This window comes from Phyllobates terribilis, unplaced genomic scaffold, assembly GCF_046119375.1.
Source record: "Phyllobates terribilis strain yellow unplaced genomic scaffold, ASM4611937v1 Scaffold_235__1_contigs__length_3068650, whole genome shotgun sequence".
Classification (NCBI taxonomy): Eukaryota; Metazoa; Chordata; class Amphibia; order Anura; family Dendrobatidae; genus Phyllobates; species Phyllobates terribilis.
Genome location: NW_027362995.1, coordinates 1300778 through 1321733, shown reverse-complemented (window position 1 = coordinate 1321733; position 20956 = coordinate 1300778). Strand labels below are relative to the sequence as shown.

The window sequence follows — 20956 nt, the reverse complement described above, 5'->3', positions numbered from 1 at the left end:
AGCCCCTTCATCCATGTCCCCCTCCTCCTCTCTGTGTCATCCTCTGCCCGCAGTCCCTTCATCTCCTCTGCTCTCCAGCCTCAGCCCTGCTCCCGTCCTGCACTGTACTCCGCAGCAGCCCCTTCATCCATGTCCCCCTCCTCCTCTCTGTGTCATCCTCTGCCCGCAGTCCCTTCATCTCCTCTGCTCTCCAGCCTCAGCCCTGCTCCCGTCCTGCACTGTACTCCGCAGCAGACCCTTCATCCATGGCCCCCTCCTCCTCTCTGTGTCATCCTCTGCCCGCAGTCCCTATATCTCCTCTGCTCTCCAGTCTCAGCCCTGCTCCCGTCCTGCACTGTACTCCGCAGCAGACCCTTCATCCATGGCCCCCTCCTCTCTGTGTCATCCTCTGCCCACAGTCCCTTCATCTCCTCTGCTCTCCAGCCTCAGCCCTGCTCCCGTCCTGCACTGTACTCCGCAGCAGCCCCTTCATCCATGGCCCCCTCCTCCTCTCTGTGTCATCCTCTGCCCGCAGTCCCTTCATCTCCTCTGCTCTCCAGCCTCAGCCCTGCTCCCGTCCTGCACTGTACTCCGCAGCAGACCCTTCATCCATGGCCCCCTCCTCCTCTCTGTGTCATCCTCTGCCCGCAGTCCCTTCATCTCCTCTGCTCTCCAGTCTCAGCCCTGCTCCCCTCCTGCACTGTACTCCGCAGCAGCCCCTTCATCCATGGCCCCCTCCTCCTCTCTGTGTCATCCTTTGCCCGCAGTCCCTTCATCTCCTCTGCTCTCCAGTCTCAGCCCTGCTCCCATCCTGCACTCCAAAACCAGGGGAGGAGTCCTGAGGAGATAATTTGCATATTCCCACTGCATTTTGGGGTAAGTGAAGAGTCTCCGCGAGCTCAAAGAACACTGGATTTTGGCTGTTGGAGCTGAAAAGAGGACATCGGTAAACCAGGGGAGGAGTCCTGAGGAGATAGTTTGCATATTCCCACTGCATTTTGGGGTAAGTGAAGAGTCTCCGCGAGCTCAAAGAACACTGGATTTTGGCTGTTGGAGCTGAAAAGAGGACATCGGTAAACCGCGCGCCTACCGGCGCGAGCATTTTGGAGCTTTTTTCACTGTTTTCAGAACATTAACAGTAAGAACATGGAAGAGTCCAGGAGCCATTTGGTGAGCTCCATATCCTGCTACATGTTCACAGATTTGCCAGTGGAAAAGCCAAACTTCACATGCCAGAAATGCAAGCTTGTGTCCCTGTTGGAGGAAAAGTTGCGAAATCTAGAAGAGAGGTTAACTACCTTGAAAATCATTAAGGAAGGTGAAGAGTTCTTAGACAGAGCAGAATTATCTCTTCATGATTCAGAAAGAGAAGAAATTCGAACTGCACCTGATGAAACAGAGGAATGGAAGCATGTGACCCAGAGAAGCAGGAGGATCGAGAGGCAGTCAGCACCCATACTGCTCAGGAACCAGTACCAGGCTCTCACGCAGGAGAACCATGAAGAAATACAGCAAAATAAGACTTTGCCAGCAATGAATAACCTTGTAAGCCCTCAGAATCCTCCTGGATGGAGAAAGAAGAATGTTGTGAAGAATAAACGGAGAGTGGTGGTCATAGGGGATTCCCTGTTAAGAGGAACAGAGGCCGCTATCTGCAGACCAGACATAACCTCAAGAGAAATGTGCTGTCTTCCAGGAGCAAAAATTAAAGATGTGTCTGACAGGATATCAAGACTCTTCAGACCTACAGATCACTACCCATTCCTGCTAATACATGTGGGGACAAATGACACCGCAAGAAAGGACCTGGTAACCATCTGCAGTGACTTTGAAGACTTAGGCAAGAAAGTGAAAGAATTGGGAGCGCAGGTGGTCTTCTCATCCATCCTCCCAGTGGATGGCCATGGAACAATGAGGTGGAATAAGATTCTACAGGTGAACAACTGGCTACGTCGATGGTGCCGTCAACAAGGATTTGGATTTCTGGATCACGGAATGAATTACCTATACGATGGACTACTTGCTAGAGATGGGGTGCATCTTACGAAGACTGGAAAACATGTATTTGGAAGTTGCCTTGCTACACTCATCAGGAGAGCTTTAAACTAGAACAATGTGGGAAGGGAAGCAAAAGGCCAGAAAAAGCCATACAGCTGACAAATACTATTGAGATCTCTGCTACTGGAAGTGGAAAGGAAGAACAAAGACAAAACAATTTAAATAATAAAAATATGGGAGGAAGAGAAACCAATCACAAACTAAAATGTTTTTATACAAATGCACAAAGCATGGGCAACAAACAAGGAGAATTGGAACTACTAATGCAGGAAAAGGAATATGATGTCATTGGAATCACTGAAACTTGGTGGGACGATACACATGATTGGAATAAAAGGCTAAAAGGATACAACTTATTTGCAAGAAACAGACTTGATAAACGAGGAGGAGGTGTTGCATTGTATGTTAGAAAAGCGTATATCTGCACAGAGATTGAAGCTTCAGAGACTGGGAGTTCTGTGGAAACTGTTTGGGTAAGACTACAAGGAGAGAACAACGGAAAGGACACGATTGTAGGCATTTACTACAGGCCACCTGGGCAAGCTGAAGATATGGATGAACTCTTTATGTATCAAATGACCAAGTTCTCCAAAAAATATGACGTAGTGGTCATGGGAGATTTCAACTATCCAGACATTTGTTGGGAATCTCTCTCAAGTAAAACTAACAGGTCAAGCAAATTCTTATCCTCTCTTGCTGACAACTTTATCTTCCAAAAGGTAGGGGAGAAAACAAGGGGATCTGCTACTTTGGATCTAATCCTTATAAACAGGGAGGAAATGGTTGAGGAGGTAAAGGTGGCTGGGACCCTAGGAGGCAGCGATCATGCTATTATAGAATTTTGGATAACTAGAGGAGGAAGACATGTGAAGACTCAAACTTCAAGGTTAGATTTTAGAAAGGCAGATTTTAAGAGACTCAGAAAGAGAATAGGAGGGATCCAATGGCTGGATGTCCTTAAGGACAAAAATGTCCAGGAAGGATGGGAAATTTTTAAAAATGAGATTCTCAAAGCACAATCGTTAACAATCCCGAAAAGTAGGAAGAATGGGAAGCATTTAAGGAAACCAGGATGGATTAACACAGAACTTAAACACATGCTAAAAAGAAAGAAAGAAATGTTCATTAAATGGAAAGAGGGAGGCATATCTAAAGAAGATTATAATGCAGTCTGCAGATCCTGTAGGGCACGTATCAGGTTAGCTAAAGCTGACAATGAATTAAGGCTTGCAAGAGATGTCAAAATCAATAAAAAAGGATTTTGGGGGTATGTCAAAAGTAAAAGAAAAGTCAAAGATGCTATAGGATTTTTACAGGATGAAAATGGAGAAATGGTAAGAGAGAATGTTGAGAAGGCCGAACTTTTTAACTCCTATTTTGCATCTGTTTTCTCTCAGAAAGAAAATGTAACATCAACTGATCTTCACTGTCCTTTTAAAGGAATAGAGGAATCCAAGTTATCTGTAAACAGAAAGATTGTGAGGGAATATTTAGCTAACATAAATGAGTTCAAGTCTCCAGGTCCAGATGAATTACACCCCAGAGTACTGAAGGAGATCGTAGAAGAAATTTTAGAACCACTCTCCATAATCTTTGAAAATTCTTGGAGAACAGGAGAAGTCCCAGAAGACTGGAGAAGAGCAAATGTTGTTCCTATCTTCAAAAAGGGGAAGAATGTGGACCCAGGGAACTATAGGCCGGTGAGTCTGACTTCTATACCAGGAAAGATCTTTGAACAAATTATTAAACAACATGTATGTAAGTACATGGATAAGAATGAAGTGATTAACCAGAGTCAGCATGGGTTTGTAACTAACAAGTCATGTCAGACTAACTTAATTTCCTTCTATGACAGAATCACTGACTGGGTGGATCAGGGAAATGCTGTAGATATAGTATATCTTGACTTCAGCAAAGCATTTGACAAAGTATCTCACACCATCCTTATTGAAAAAATGACCAAGTATGCAATGGACCAGGCAACTGTTAGGTGGATTCATAACTGGCTTAGTGATCGGACTCAAAGGGTGGTTGTAAATGGCTTCACATCCAGCTGGATGAATGTCTCAAGTGGGGTACCACAGGGCTCCGTCCTGGGAGCTGTATTGTTCAACATCTTTATCAATGATTTAGATGAAGGAATTGAGGGTAAACTGATTAAATTTGCTGATGACACAAAGCTAGGAGGGATAGCTAATACTAGAGAAGAGAGAGAGAGGATTCAAAAAGACCTAAATAAACTGGAGCAGTGGGCAGCAACCAACAGAATGGTTTTTAACAGGGAAAAATGCAAAGTACTACATCTGGGCAATAAAAATGAAAAAAGCATACACAGAATGGGAGGAATAGAGCTAAGCAACAGTACATGTGAAAAAGACTTAGGTATACTAATAGATCATAGACTGAACATGAGTCAACAGTGTGATGCAGCAGCAAAAAAGGCAAATACAATTCTGGGATGTATTAACAGAAGCATACAGTCTAGATCACGTGAAGTCATTATCGGTCTCTACTCCTCTTTGGTCAGACCGCATCTGGAATACTGTGTACAGTTCTGGGCACCACATTTTAAAAAAGACATAGACAAACTGGAGCAAGTTCAGAGAAGAGCGACCAGAATGGTGACTGGTCTGCAAACCATGTCCTATGAGGAACGGTTGCAGGATTTGGGAATGTTTAGCTTGCAAAAAAGAAGACTGAGAGGAGACTTAATAACTGTCTACAAATATGTCAAGGGCTGTCACATTGTAGAAGGATCATCTTTATTCTCATTTGCACAAGGAAAGACTAGAAGCAATGGGATGAAACTAAATGGGAGGAGACACAGATTAGATATTAGAAAAAACTTTTTGACAGTTAGGGTGATTAATGAGTGGAACAGGCTGCCACGAGAGGTGGTGAGTTCCCCTTCAATGGACGTCTTCAAACAGAGGCTGGACAGACATCTGTCTGAGATGATTTAGTGAATCCTGCTTTGAGCAGGGGGTTGGACCAGATGACCCAGGAGGTCCCTTCCAACTCTACCATTCTATGATTCTATGATTCTATGTACTCCGCAGCAGCCCCTTCATCCATGGCCCCCTCCTCCTCTCTGTGTCATCCTCTGCCCGCAGTCCCTTCATCTCCTCTGCTCTCCAGTCTCAGCCCTGCTCCCATCCTGCACTGTACTCCGCAGCAGCCCCTTCATCCATGGCCTCCTCCTCCTCTCTGTGTCATCCTTTGCCTGCAGTCCCTTTATCTCCTCTGCTCTCCAGCCTCAGCCCTGCTCCCGTCCTGCACTGTACTCCGCAGCAGACCCTTCATCCATGGCCCCCTCCTCCTCTCTGTGTCATCCTTTGCCCGCAGTCCCTTCATCTCCTCTGCTCTCCACCCTCAGCCCTGCTCCCGTCATGCACTGTACTCCGCAGCAGACCCTTCATCCATGGCCCCCTCCTCCTCTCTGTGTCATCCTCTGCCTGCAGTCCCTTCATCTCCTCTGCTCTCCAGTCTCAGCCCTGCTCCCATCCTGCACTGTACTCCGCAGCAGCCCCTTCATCCATGTCCCCCTCCTCCTCTCTGTGTCATCCTTTGCCCGCAGTCCCTTCATCTCCTCTGCTCTCCAGCCTCAGCCCTGCTCCCGTCCTGCACTGTACTCCGCAGCAGACCCTTCATCCATGGCCTCCTCCTCCTCTCTGTGTCATCCTTTGCCCGCAGTCCCTTCATCTCCTCTGCTCTCCAGCCTCAGCCCTGCTCCCGTCCTGCACTGTACTCCGCAGCAGCCTCTTCATCCATGGCCCCCTCCTCCTCTCTGTGTCATCTTCTGCCCGCAGTCTCTTCATCTCCTCTGCTCTCCAGCCTCAGCCCTGCTCCCGTCCTGCACTGTACTCCGCAGCAGCCCCTTCATCCATGGCCGCCTCCTCCTCTCTGTGTCATCCTCTGCCTGCAGTCCCTTCATCTCCTCTGCTCTCCAGCCTCAGCCCTGCTCCCGTCCTGCACTGTACTCCGCAGCAGCCCCTTCATCCATGTCCCCCTCCTCCTCTCTGTGTCATCCTCTGCCCGCAGTCCCTTCATCTCCTCTGCTCTCCAGCCTCAGCCCTGCTCCCGTCCTGCACTGTACTCCGCAGCAGACCCTTCATCCATGGCCGCCTCCTCCTCTCTGTGTCATCCTCTGCCCGCAGTCCCTTCATCTCCTCTGCTCTCCAGTCTCAGCCCTGCTCCCGTCCTGCACTGTACTCCGCAGCAGCCCCTTCATCCATGGCCCCCTCCTCCTCTCTGTGTCATCCTCTGCCCGCAGTCCCTTCATCTCCTCTGCTCTCCAGCCTCAGCCCTGCTCCCGTCCTGCACTGTACTCCGCAGCAGACCCTTCATCCATGGCCCCCTCCTCCTCTGTGTCATCCTTTGCCCGCAGTCCCTTCATCTCCTCTGCTCTCCAGTCTCAGCCCTGCTCCTGTCCTGCACTGTACTCCACAGCAGACCCTTCATCCATGGCCCCCTCCTCCTCTCTGTGTCATCCTTTGCCCGCAGTCCCTTCATCTCCTCTGCTCTCCAGTCTCAGCCCTGCTCCTGTCCTGCACTGTATTCCGCAGCAGACCCTTCATCCATGGCCCCCTCCTCCTCTCTGTGTCATCCTCTGCCCGCAGTCCCTTCATCTCCTCTGCTCTCCAGCCTCAGCTCTGCTCCCGTCCTGCACTGTACTCTGCAGCAGACCCTTCATCCATGGCCCCCTCCTCCTCTCTGTGTCATCCTCTGCCTGCAGTCCCTTCATCTCCTCTGCTCTCCAGTCTCAGCCCTGCTCCCATCCTGCACTGTACTCCGCAGCAGCCCCTTCATCCATGGCCCCCTCCTCCTCTCTGTGTCATCCTCTGCCCGCAGTCCCTTCATCTCCTCTGCTCTCCAGTCTCAGCCCTGCTCCCCTCCTGCACTGTACTCCGCAGCAGCCCCTTCATCCATGGCCCCCTCCTCCTCTCTGTGTCATCCCTTGCCCGCAGTCCCTTCATCTCCTCTGCTCTCCAGTCTCAGCCCTGCTCCCATCCTGCACTGTACTCCGCAGCAGCCCCTTCATCCATGGCCCCCTCCTCCTCTCTGTGTCATCCTCTGCCCGCAGTCCCTTCATCTCCTCTGCTCTCCAGTCTCAGCCCTGCTCCCATCCTGCACTGTACTCCGCAGCAGCCCCTTCATCCATGGCCTCCTCCTCCTCTCTGTGTCATCCTTTGCCTGCAGTCCCTTTATCTCCTCTGCTCTCCAGCCTCAGCCCTGCTCCCGTCCTGCACTGTACTCCGCAGCAGACCCTTCATCCATGGCCCCCTCCTCCTCCTCTCTGTGTCATCCTTTGCCCGCAGTCCCTTCATCTCCTCTGCTCTCCAGCCTCAGCCCTGCTCCCGTCCTGCACTGTACTCTGCAGCAGTCCCTTCATTCATGGCCTCCTCCTCCTCTCTGTGTCATCCTTTGCCCGCAGTCCCTTCATCTCCTCTGCTCTCCAGTCTCAGCCCTGCTCCCATCCTGCACTGTACTCCGCAGCAGCCCCTTCATCCATGGCCCCCTCCTCCTCTCTGTGTCATCCTCTGCCCGCAGTCCCTTCATCTCCTCTGCTCTCCAGCCTCAGCCCTGCTCCCGTCCTGCACTGTACTCCGCAGCAGCCCCTTCATCCATGGCCCCCTCCTCCTCTCTGTGTCATCCTCTGCCCGCAGTCCCTTCATCTCCTCTGCTCTCCAGCCTCAGCCCTGCTCCCGTCCTGCACTGTACTCCGCAGCAGACCCTTCATCCATGGCCCCCTCCTCCTCTCTGTGTCATCCTTTGCCCGCAGTCCCTTCATCTCCTCTGCTCTCCAGCCTCAGCCCTGCTCCCGTCCTGCACTGTACTCCGCAGCAGACCCTTCATCCATGGCCCCCTCCTCCTCTCTGTGTCATCCTCTGCCTGCAGTCCCTTCATCTCCTCTGCTCTCCAGTCTCAGCCCTGCTCCCATCCTGCACTGTACTCCGCAGCAGCCCCTTCATCCATGTCCCCCTCCTCCTCTCTGTGTCATCCTTTGCCCGCAGTCCCTTCATCTCCTCTGCTCTCCAGCCTCAGCCCTGCTCCCGTCCTGCACTGTACTCCGCAGCAGCCCCTTCATCCATGGCCCCCTCCTCCTCTCTGTGTCATCCTTTGCCCGCAGTCCCTTCATCTCCTCTGCTCTCCAGTCTCAGCCCTGCTCCCATCCTGCACTGTACTCCGCAGCAGCCCCTTCATCCATGGCCCCCTCCTCCTCTCTGTGTCATCCTCTGCCCGCAGTCCCTTCATCTCCTCTGCTCTCCAGTCTCAGCCCTGCTCCCATCCTGCACTGTACTCCGCAGCAGCCCCTTCATCCATGGCCTCCTCCTCCTCTCTGTGTCATCCTTTGCCTGCAGTCCCTCTATCTCCTCTGCTCTCCAGCCTCAGCCCTGCTCCCGTCCTGCACTGTACTCCGCAGCAGACCCTTCATCCATGTCCCCCTCCTCCTCTCTGTGTCATCCTTTGCCCGCAGTCCCTTCATCTCCTCTGCTCTCCAGCCTCAGCCCTGCTCCCGTCCTGCACTGTACTCCGCAGCAGCCCCTTCATCCATGGCCTCCTCCTGCTCTGTGTCATCCTTTGCCCGCAGTCCCTTCATCTCCTCTGCTCTCCAGCCTCAGCCCTGCTCCCATCCTGCACTGTACTCCACAGCAGCCCCTTCATCCATGTCCCCCTCCTCCTCTCTGTGTCATCCTCTGCCCGCAGTCCCTTCATCTCCTCTGCTCTCCAGCCTCAGCCCTGCTCCCGTCCTGCACTGCACTCCACAGCAGACCCTTCATCCATGGCCCCCTCCTCCTCTCTGTGTCATCTTCTGCCCGCAGTCTCTTCATCTCCTCTGCTCTCCAGCCTCAGCCCTGCTCCCGTCCTGCACTGTACTCTGCAGCAGCCCCTTCATCCATGGCCCCCTCCTCCTCTCTGTGTCATCCTTTGCCCGCAGTCCCTTCATCTCCTCTGCTCTCCAGCCTCAGCCCTGCTCCCGCCCTGCACTGTACTCCACAGCAGCCCCTTCATCCATGGCCTCCTCCTCCTCTCTGTGTCATCCTCTGCCCGCAGTCTCTTCATCTCCTCTGCTCTCCAGCCTCAGCCCTGCTCCCGTTCTGCACTGTACTCCGCAGCAGACCCTTCATCCATGGCCTCCTCCTCCTCTCTGTGTCATCCTCTGCCCGCAGTCCCTTCATCTCCTCTGCTCTCCAGCCTCAGCCCTGCTCCCGTCCTGCACTGTACTCCACAGCAGCCCCTTCATTCATGGCCTCCTCCTCCTCTCTGTGTCATCCTTTGCCCGCAGTCCCTTCATCTCCTCTGCTCTCCAGCCTCAGCCCTGCTCCCATCCTGCACTGTACTCCACAGCAGCCCCTTCATTCATGGCCTCCTCCTCCTCTCTGTGTCATCCTTTGCCCGCAGTCCCTTCATCTCCTCTGCTCTCCAGCCTCAGCCCTGCTCCCGCCCTGCACTGTACTCCGCAGCAGACCCTTCATCCATGGCCCCCTCCTCCTCTCTGTGTCATCCTCTGCTTGCAGTCCCTTCATCTCCTCTGCTCAGCAGCCTCAGCTCTTCTCCCGTCCTGCACTGTACTCCGCAGCAGCCCCTTCATCCATGGCCCCCTCCTCCTCTCTGTGTCATCCTCTGCCCGCAGTCCCTTCATCTCCTCTGCTCTCCAGCCTCAGCCCTGCTCCCGTCCTGCACTGTACTCCGCAGCAGCCCCTTCATCCATGGCCCCCTCCTCCTCTCTGTGTCATCCTCTGCCCGCAGTCCCTTCATCTCCTCTGCTCTCCAGCGTCAGCCCTGCTCCTGTCCTGCACTGTACTCCGCAGCAGCCCTTCATCCATGGCCTCCTCCTCCTCTGTGTCATCCTCTGCCCGCAGTCCCTTCATCTCCTCTGCTCTCCAGCCTCAGCCCTGCTCCCGTCCTGCACTGTACTCCGCAGCAGCCCCTTCATCCATGGCCCCCTCCTCCTCTCTGTGTCATCCTCTGCTTGCAGTCCCTTCATCTCCTCTGCTCAGCAGCCTCAGCTCTTCTCCCGTCCTGCACTGTACTCCGCAGCAGCCCCTTCATCCATGGCCCCCTCCTCCTCTCTGTGTCATCCTCTGCCCGCAGTCCCTTCATCTCCTCTGCTCTCCAGCCTCAGCCCTGCTCCCGTCCTGCACTGTACTCCGCAGCAGCCCCTTCATCCATGGCCCCCTCCTCCTCTCTGTGTCATCCTCTGCCCGCAGTCCCTTCATCTCCTCTGCTCTCCAGCGTCAGCCCTGCTACCGTCCTGCACTGTACTCCGCAGCAGCCCCTTCATCCATGGCCCCCTCCTCCTCTCTGTCATCCTCTGCCCGCATTCCCTTCATCTCCTCTGCTCAGCAGCCTCAGCTCTTCTCCCGTCCTGCACTGTACTCCGCAGCAGCCCCTTCATCCATGGCCCCCTCCTCCTCTCTGTCATCCTCTGCCCGCAGTCCCTTCATCTCCTCTGCTCTCCAGCCTCAGCCCTGCTCCTGTCCTGCACTGTACTCTGCAGCAGCCCCTTCATCCATGGCCTCCTCCTCCTCCTCTCTCCATGTCCTCTCTGTGTGCCGCAGCGGGCAGCCTGTCACACTCTGCTGCTCACCTTCTGACCTGATCTTCTGCCTCTCTTCACCCCACACGACCCCAGCGTTCCTTCTGGCTGCAGCACCCTCTCTTCTACCATCAAGCACCTGTGGTCATCCTCAAGCAGGATCTTCAGCCTCACAGTACCTGGACTCTGTTAAATATCGCTGCTATTAACCCCTTGTCCTCTGTAGGGATAGTTAGCGATGGGCAGGTGGACTGTTATTAATGTATGTATGTTTTTAGGTAAGTGGGTGGGAAGTATAATTAGGTTATTGTGGGGCTAATTATATATTATTATTTGTACTGTGATAGTGCGGTAATTAGTAGTATAATAACTGAAGACTTGTGTGTAATAAATATCTTTCATTGGTACGCGGTTTCATCTCAGTTAGTCGCTGTTCAGTATAGTTTATAGCATGTGAATCAGTGTACGTAACATGTGAGGTATTAGCCGGATATTGGTTATTGATAGCCAAGGCCGGCATTAATAATTAATATACGGAATAAAGCCCTGTAACAAAGGGAAAATTGAAAAAGCTTTGCTATCTTCTTATGGTCTTCTCCTGCTTTGTGGCCTCCACCATTTTCATTTTCAGAGTGCTCAGCAGCTGCTTAGAAGAACCCATGGCTGCGGTTTTTTTGGCACAAGGTTAGAGGAGGCTGGGTTTTTATAAATCTGGGAAATTTGCATCACCTGGCCTTTCCTAACGATGATAGTGAACAAGCCATAACCCTAAGGTATGTGCGCACATTGAGTATTTGCTGCAGAAATGTCGGCAACATTTTTGAATCTCTTGGCAGCAAAAACACAACGGCTAATTAAGGTCAGAAACCTTGGTCAAACTGAGTCTCCACAATACAGCCGTGATGTAGTGACGTGTTTGTGCCTGCAGTGCACGGAGTCTCAGACTCACAGGTGAAGGGTGAATGGTGGATCAGGGAGCTTTCAACTCCTGATTCACTATTCTATTCAATGGTATCACCGTCACGGGAATGTGGATGTCGCTGAAATTGTGATGATGGGGAAGGAGAGGGAGGTCCGAGATACTGTTGTGGATCTATATAAACAGATGTAAGCAATGATGCTGCTGAATAATTGATACAGTCACTACCTTACCCTATCCTGTACCTAAACAAAGCTGATACTGGCTAACCGCAGAGGTTAGCACTCTAAGGAACAACAATGGCACCTCCACTCACTGATGGCTGTCCCTCAGAAGCCCTAGTTAACCCTGATATATATAAAAAATACACTGATACATTAAATAGGATCAGATATGTCTCAAGCTATATATAAATGGAAAGGGTATGGTACTCACCAGAGAATGCTTCAATAATCCACCTCAGTGCATTTCCCCACTAGTTTCATCAGGAGGCTTGATACAGGGATGATAATTCATGATGTTCAGCATAGTGTGCCTAATAGCCAGGTGTCCATGTTTAAATATCCCACTTCATCCAAAACCCCTCCCCAGACTAGGAGATCCATTCCCATTCCTAGAGGTGAATTGTCATAGGATATATAGAATGGAGTATGTCTATAATAATGTATTGTGGCTGCGCTACTTCTCATGCGCTAGAGGTCCGATAATGTCCATCCCCTAGTGTTCATGTCCGGAAGTGACGTGCTTTACACTGAAACGCCAGATAAACTGATTGCCTCCGTGCCACTCGTACCTGGGACTGCATGTTAAGGGGACGGTTGCAACAACTTTATTAAAATGGAAAGCAACCGAACCCGGGGTCCGCGATGCAGCCTAGAAGACTGCAGCCGAACACCTACCGGGTAAGAATGTAAAACAACCAACTAAAGTATAAATCCCTCCAGTGTTACTACACACCGGGACGGGAAAAGGGATTCGCACTATCTCCGTTAACTGCACGATAGATGTGCGACAAATAACGTAGCCGTAGCTCTGTTGACTGCACAGAGGCTACGCAGCAGGCGCTAGGAGGTGTGTGTGACTCACGCCGGAGTGTACGTGCTCCCAGCCGGTGTGTGACCAGCCTGCGGATTAACTCTCCAAGTGGCTAGCAGGCAGTGCCAGGGATACGGACCCCGCAGTCTGCTCGGGGTGTATAGCAACCCCCTTGCCGGAGCCAGAATGCCAAACGGGAACTACCTCCCTAAACACAGCTAAGCCTGCCTAAGCGACCTGTGCTAATCAGCCGAGCGAACTCTGGCATCGGAAGGTCACGGAGAGAGCAGCTAGGGAGCACGTGGAGCCCAAACAGACAAGCGTCCACACAAGAGCACAACCTAAATGGAATGATCAGAGCGCACCATGTTTGTGGTCGGGCTATTTAAAGACTAAGCCCTGCCCACAGTCGTATTATTGGTCGCACTACTGATGACGTCACCCGCGACCAATCAGGCGGTGCCAGGTCACCGGATCACCTGACATCCAACCACCAATCACAGTCCGCCATGTCAGGGGCATGCTCAGTGCAGTGCACCCTGGACTTAGGCTGTAGCAGCCATGTTCCCCTCCGCAACCTATTCTTAACACTACTAGGAACAAAGACCCGAGAGACAGCTTGTACATCTCGTGCACTAGCTAGGCGTTGGGACTGATGGTGATGCTGAGCAGCATCTGCCCTGGCTGGACCAGAATGGGAGACCACAGAATCCACTGAGGATTCTGACCCAATTTCAGATCCAGCAAACGCCTGACGTCTAACACTGCGCATGGCTGTAGTTATGCACTCCATGCCAGAGCGCATGCCAGAGCGCATCTAGGGTCATTGTCAGCGATTGCACATGCCTGGATGTGTGTATTCTATGCTGGAGAGCATTACGGTCTCCTATGTATGACTGTGCATGAGTTCCATGCTGGAGTGCATAATGAATTTGGATTGCGTCCCAGCAATATAGAAAAGTCCCGTCTCTGAGATCAGCATGATAGGAGACTAAAAACAAGAATAGCTCATCCTCCCATCATGCAATAAGCATGTAGATCTACAATATCACTACATAAAATAGGGATGATGGACCACAGTATATTCCTAAATGGTCAAATTTGATCCCTATTGTATAATTAGAGATACACAAGGAACACCACACTTGTTAGTTACTAAATAGTATATGTGTGTGATATAACTGATAAGAAATAATTCTTATATAAAAGCTCAAATATCTCGATGAAGTACAACAATATGTGAACCTCATTCACAGGGAACGGAGTAGCAATGGGTAGACTATAAAATCCAAAAATGTAATCCGGAATGGGGCTGTATTCATACAAAACAGGCATAGGGAATTTGCTCATTGAGTGGCTAGTGAATAACATCTAAAAATTCACTTTCCTTTTTGAGGATACATCTATTGTGATCACCTCCTCTCACATTAGGTTTAACCATCTCAATGATACATAAGATGTCTCCGGTTTCACATCGATGTACACTGTTCATATGTCTCACTAATGGAGTGTCCCGACCATGGTGTATATCACCCAAATTCCCCCTCCCCCACCCTCCTCCTAGACTCCCTCTTGGTCCTGCATACATAATCTAGGGGGCAAGTGCATGTGGCCATATATATAAGTCCTGACGTTTTACAGTTGGAATAATCCCTCTGAAAAAAGGTTTTACCCGTGGAGGAGCTCGAGAAAGATTTACATGGTCTCATCCAATTACATGTACAACGTTCTCCACATCTAAAGAAACCGCAAACTGTTCTATCTAGCCAAGTCCCCTTCGGTGGAGTTTTTTTTTATAGAAACTATGCACTAAACGGTCCCTAATTAAACGACCCTTTCTGAAAGTTGTTTTGACAGTACATCCCACAGCACCCTCAGGTCCGGGTCGACCACAAGTATATAGCAGTGTTTTCTGAGGATATTAACCACTTAACCCCCGAGGGTGGTTTGCACGTTAATGACCAGGCCAATTTTTACAATTCTGACCACTGTCACTTTATGCGGTAATTACTTTGGAACGCTTCAACGGATCCCCCTGATTCTGAGATTGTTTTTTCGTGACATATTGTACTTCATGATTGTGGAAAAATTTCTTCGATATCACTTGCGTTTATTTGTGAAAAAAATGGAAATTTGGCAAAAATTTTGAAAATTTTGCAATTTTCAAACTTTGAATTTTTATGCCCTTAAATCAGAGAGATATGTCACGCAAAAGAGTTAATAAATAACATTTCCCACATGTCTACTTTACATCAGCACAATTTTGGAACCAAAATTTTTTTTTCTTAGGGAGCTAAAAGGGTTAAAAGTTGACCAGCGATTTCTCATTTTTCCAACAAAATTTACAAAACCATTTATTTTAGGGACCACATCACATTTGAGGTCACTTTGAGAGGTCTTTATGACAGAAAATACCCAAAAGTGACACCATTCTAAAAACTGCACCCCTCAAGGTGCCCAAAACCACATTCAAGAACTTTATTAACCCTTCAGGTGCTTCACATGAATTTTTGGAATGTGGAAGAAAAAAATGAACATTTAACTTTTTTCACAAAAATGTTACTTTAGACCCAATTTTTTTTATTTTCACAGGGGTAACAAGAAAAAATGGACCCCAAAATTTGTTGTGCAATTTTCCCTGGGCACGCAGATACCCCATATGTGGGGAAAAAACACTGTTTGGACGCTCGGCAGGGCTCGGAAGGGAAGGAGCGCCATTTGACTTTTTGATTGTAAAATTTGCTTGAATAATTAGCGGACGCCATGTTGCGTTTGGAGAGCCCCTGATGTGCCTAAACATTGGAGCTCCCCCACAAGTGACCCCATTTTGGAAACTAGACCCCCAAAGGCACCTATCTAGATGCATAGTGAGCACTTGGAACCCCCAGGTGCTTTACAAATTGATTCGTAAAAATGAAAAAGTGTTTTTTTTTCACTTTTTCATTTTTACGAATCAATTTGTGAAGCACCTGGGGGTTCCAAGTGCTCACTATGCATCTAGATAGGTGCCTTGGGGGGTCTAGTTTCCAAAATGGGGTCACTTGTGGGGGAGCTCCAATGTTTGGGCACACAGGGGCTCTCCAAACGCAACATGGTGTCCGCTAACAATTTGAGCCGATTTTCCATTCAATTTGTTAGCGGACACCATGTCGCGTTTGGAGAGCCCCTGATGTGACTAAACAGTGGAGCTCCCCCCCAAGTGACCCCATTTTGGAAACTATACCCCTCAAGGATTTTGTTAAGGTGTATAGTGAACATTTTGAACCCAGAGGTACGACACAGAATTTGATAACATTAGGTCATCATATTGAATAAGTTGTCATTAGTCTTGAGCGCAAGTGCTCGCTACTTGAGTTTGCATCGGGTACTCAGGTATGCACCATGTACTGTGTGTGCTCGAGTGACATGCTCGAGTCCCTGCCCCGCATGTTTCAATGTTATTAGACACCCAAAAAAAACATGCGGGGATCGCTCGTGCATGGCAGGCAATCCCCACGAAGTTTTTTTGGCCGCGAAGCATATGGGGCGGAGACTCGAGCATGTCACTCAAATACCCACGATACTCAATGCATACCCGAGCACCCGATGCAAACTCAAGTAGCGAGCACTTGAGCTCAACACTAGTCGCCATATCGTCATCTTTTTTTCTTACTTTTGAAAAAAATCCCAACCCCATCACAACCCTAACCCCAAACCCAGCCCTAACCCTAGCCCAACCCTAACCCGAGAGTTTATTTTTTACGCCGTTCTTCATGCGGTATAAGTGATTAGACGACTTTATTCTTCGGGTCCGTGCGATTACAGTGATACCAGAATCATATGGAGTTTTTATGACTGACAGCTGTCACACACTAAAAGACGCATTTTTTGTAAAATCTAGTTTTTGCATCGCCATATTTTGAGAGCTATAATTTTTCCCAGATTTTGGCAGACAGTCATGTGACGGCTTGTTTTTTGAGGGATGAGTTGACGTTGTTATTGGTGCCATTTTCAGGCACGTGACATTTTTTGATCGCTTTCTATTCCGATTTTTGGGAGGCAGAACAAACAAAAACCAACAATTCAGGAATTGTTTTTTTTTTTATTCTGTTCCGCGTGTGGTAAAATTGATAAGGCAGCTTTATTCTTTGGGTCAGTACGTTTACAGCTGTACCACATTTATATCGTTTTTCTATGTTTTGCACTTTTACATAATAAAAGCAATTTTATAGAAAAAAATATTTTTTAGCATAGCTTTATTATAACTTTTATTTTTCGGCTGATGGAGCTGTATGGTGGCTTGTTTTTTGCGGGACGAGATGACGTTTTCAGCGGTACCATTTTTATTTATATTCGTCTTTTTGATTACGTGTTATTCCATTTTTTGTTTGGCGGTATGATGATAAAGCATTGTTTTTTGCTTCATTTTTATTTATTTTTTTTCCCTTGTTCACTGAAGGGGTTAACTAGTGGGAAAGTTTTATAGGTCAGGTTGTTCCGGACGCGGCAATACCAAATATGTGTACTTTTATTGTTTTTTTTATTTTTATAATAACATTTATTGATGGGTACATTCTATTTTTATTTTTGGTGGATTTTTTTTTTATATATTTTTACAATTTTTTTTTTATTTTTTTTTTCACTTTCTGATAGTTTTTATACATTACTTTGTCCCACTCTGGGACTTTCACTTTTTTTATTCTGATCGCCTGCATGGCACAGGAATGCAGCACCATCCCTGTGCTATGCAGGCTGTCAGCGCTGGACAGGGAGAAGATAGTTTGGAGATGCACTGCGCATGTCCAAACAATCTTCCTGTTGTCCGGTGACCCGGATGTTGTCATCGGGTCGTCATGGCAACATCCTGGAAGCCACGGCAGACAGAGCTGGAGGCCGGAAGAGGAGGTGAGTATCTGCGATCACCTCCCCTTGCCACCGCAATGCTGCGATTGACTTCGATCGCAGCATTGCGGGGGTTAATGTGCTGGGAGCGGTGCGGGACCGCTCCCTGCACATAGTACCGGGTGTCAGCTGACACCCAGCGGCGATCGCGCCCGCACAGCCTGTGTGCGCGCGTGATCGCGATGACGTACTAATAGGGGTCTGGCTCTTAAGTCCCAGGGCACAGATGCGTATTAGTACGTCTAATGTTGTTAAGGGGTTAAAGATATGGTCACTCTGATTGTCACAACTTCCTATTAATTGTGTTATCCTAAATTTTTCTTGGTCTCTTGGTTAGGTATGGAGGAGTGTCTGTCTCTCCCAATTTTCTGCAAACAATTGTGTGAAATCCAAAATGTACTGTGGGTACCTTTTTCCTTGAATTTGGTGTTCATGTCTATTGCCTGTATATTAATATCTGTGACATTAGTACAGTGCCTTCTCAACTGTAAAAATTGGCCCTTGGGTATTCCTTTTTTTAGGGGGATGGAGCGGTGGCTATCCCACTTCCATAGACCATTAGTGCTTGTCGGTTTATGGTAGATGAATGTCCCTAGGGTCCCATCCAGTTCTTTCTTGATTAGTACATCCAGGAAAAGCAACTGGTTATAATTAACCTCTGATGTACCTCTAAGGCCATCGCTATTGACATTGAGTTCCTTGACAAATTCAAGAAATTGTTCACTCGTCCCTGACCAGATGATAAAAATGTCGTGAATATATCTATACCATACCCCAATATATGGTTGCCACCACTTATGATCATCCCAGAATATTGTGGTTTTCTCCCACCAGCTCAAAACTAGGTTAGCATATGAGGGGGCACAGGGGCTCCCCATCGCAGTACCCCTGAGCTAGTGAATAACTTCCTGTCAAAAAGAAAGAAGTTATGAACAAGAGTGAATTTTAAAAGATCCTCCATGAAGTCATTATGTCTGCTACACTCTATTGATCTCGATTTCAAGAAATGTCTTACTCCTCTGATACCATCCTCATGCGGTATATTACTGTACAAAGCCTCGATATCTGGTAATGCCTGCTCCCCTACATGCATGCATACATGCTTGAGGGTTTACATGTAGGGGAGCAGGCAAAGGGAAAACCAATCCCAGAGGAATCATTCCACGTGCAGGACCTCAGGACTTATTCCAACTGCAGGACCTCAGGCGATATTATGGGAACATTATACTGTGTGTGTGGGGGGAAGGTGGTACTATAGGAATATTACTCTGTGTGGGGACATCATACATACTGCATAAAGGGCATAATGGGGGCATTACACTGTGTGGGGGCATCATAGATACTGCATAAGGGCCATAATGGGGGCATTACACTGTGTGGGTGCATCATACATCTACTATATAATTGTCTTATCCCGTCTGTCTGTCTGTGTGTCTGTCTGTCTGTCCAGGAAATCCCGCGTCGCTCATTGGTCCGCCAGTGGCCAATCAGCGCCGCGGGATTTCTGAAAAAAGATGGCGGCCGTTAGCGGCTCATCTGCGGGACGGAGCTGAGCGGCGATGCAGCCGGGAGATGACCGGCGCGAGGAGCTCATCTCCCGGCCAGCAACAGCAGAAGGAACCCGACCGCTGGACCCATCTGCGGGACGGAGATGCAGCCGGGAGATGAGCGCCGCGAGGCGCTCATCTCCCGGCCGGTAGCAGCAGAAGGACCGCCGGCGCCGCTGACCCGCCGCTGCGGGTCAGGATACTTCTGCTGCGAGCGCCCGCTATGTCCCGGGTTCTTGCAGCGTAAGTAGCCGCACAGGCAGCGCCGCTCCCCGGTCCTCACCAAGACGATTCGATGATTGGTCGCGGTCTTCGGACCCGACCAATCACTGAGTTAAGCACCGCTGTGCAGATTGGTCGCCGACGCTGCCCGTGACCAATCACCGATTTGGGCGCCAAATTTAAATATCGGCCGCAACCAATCAGCACAGCGGTGTTTAAATATGGAGCCAAGATCGGTGATTGGTCGCGGGCAGCGTCGGCGACCAATCAGCACAGGGGTGCTTAACTTTAAATATCGGCCGCGACCAATCACCGATTTGGGCGCCAAATTTAAATATCGGCCGCGACCAATCAGCACAGAGGTGTTTAAATGTGAAGCCAAGATCGGTGATTGGTCGCGGCCGATATTTAAATTTAGCGCCCAAATCGGTGATTGGTCGCGGGCCAAGACAGCGACCAATCACCGATTTGTGCGGCAGATTTAAATAGCGGCCGCGACCAATTGGATGTCAGCGCCGCTCCCCGATCCTCCCTTCACACCCTAGCCGCATGGATGTCAACGCAGCTGCCCGTGCGGATACTTCCGCTCCGAGAACCCAGGGCATGAGCGGGCGCTCGGAGCAGAAGTATCCCGACCCGCAGCGCCGCTCCCCGGTCCTCCCTTCACACCCTAGCCGCTGATGTCCCCACAGTATCCGCATGGTGTTACAAAGGTCCGGACATTTGTGTTAAAAATTGGTGATTGGTCGCGGGCGCTGCCCGCGACCAATCACCGATTTGGGCGCCAAATTTAAATATCGGCCGCGACCAATCACCGATCTTGGCTCCAGATTTAAACACCGCTGTAATGATTGGTCGCAGACGCTATTTAAATGTGCCGCCAAAATCGGTGATTGGTCGCGCACAGCGTCGGCGACCAATCAGCACAGCGGTGTTTAAATGTGGAGCCAAGATCAGCGATTGGTCGCGGCCGATATTTAAATTTAGCGCCCAAAATCGGTGATTGGTCGCGGGCAGCGCCTGCGACCAATCAGCGATTTTTAACACAAATGTCCGGACCTTTGTAACACCATGCGGATACTGTGGGGACATCAGCGGCTAGGGCGTGAAGGGAGGACTGGGGAGCGGCGCTGACATCCAATTGGTCGCGGCCGCTATTTAAATCTGCCGCACAAATCGGTGATTGGTCGCTGTCTTGGCCCGCGACCAATCACCGATTTGGGCGCTAAATTTAAATATCGGCCGCGACCAATCACCGATCTTGGCTCCACATTTAAACACCGCTGTGCTGATTGGTCGCGGCCGATATTTAAATTTGGCGCCCAAATCGGTGATTGGTCGCGGGTAGCGCCAGCGACCAATCACCGATTTTTAAAACAAATGTCCGGACCTTTGTAACACCATGAGGATACTGTGGGGACATCAGCGGCTAGGGTGTGAAGAGAGTACCGGGGAGCGGCGCTGCGGGTCGGGATACTTCTGCTCCGAGCGCCCGCTCATGTCCCGGGTTCTCGCAGCGGAAGTACCTGCACAGGCAGCGGCGCTCCCCGGTCCTCACTAATACGATTCCGCTCCCTGCTCCTCACCAATACGATTCGCGGATTGGTCGCGTGCGGAGAGCGCGACCAATCAGGGATCTTGGCGCTAAAGTTAAACACCGCTCTGCTGATTGGTCGCGGCCGCTGCCCGCGACCAATCACCGATTTGGGTGCTACATTTAAATAGCGGCCGCGACCAATCACCGATCTTACCGCCACATTTAAACACTGCTGC

The 20956-nt window shown here is 50.0% G+C and overlaps 1 protein-coding gene across 1 annotated transcript in view; it reads right to left on the bottom strand.

Annotated features, from left to right (window-relative positions):
* Positions 1-18093, bottom strand: part of LOC141215261 (uncharacterized) — a 42155-nt gene extending 24062 nt beyond the window's left edge. The window contains exon 1 of the mRNA XM_073665584.1: positions 18082-18093. Coding sequence (XP_073521685.1) covers positions 18082-18093 — 12 coding nt within the window. The remainder of the gene's footprint in view (positions 1-18081) is intronic.
* Positions 18094-20956: the final 2863 nt, after the last annotated feature.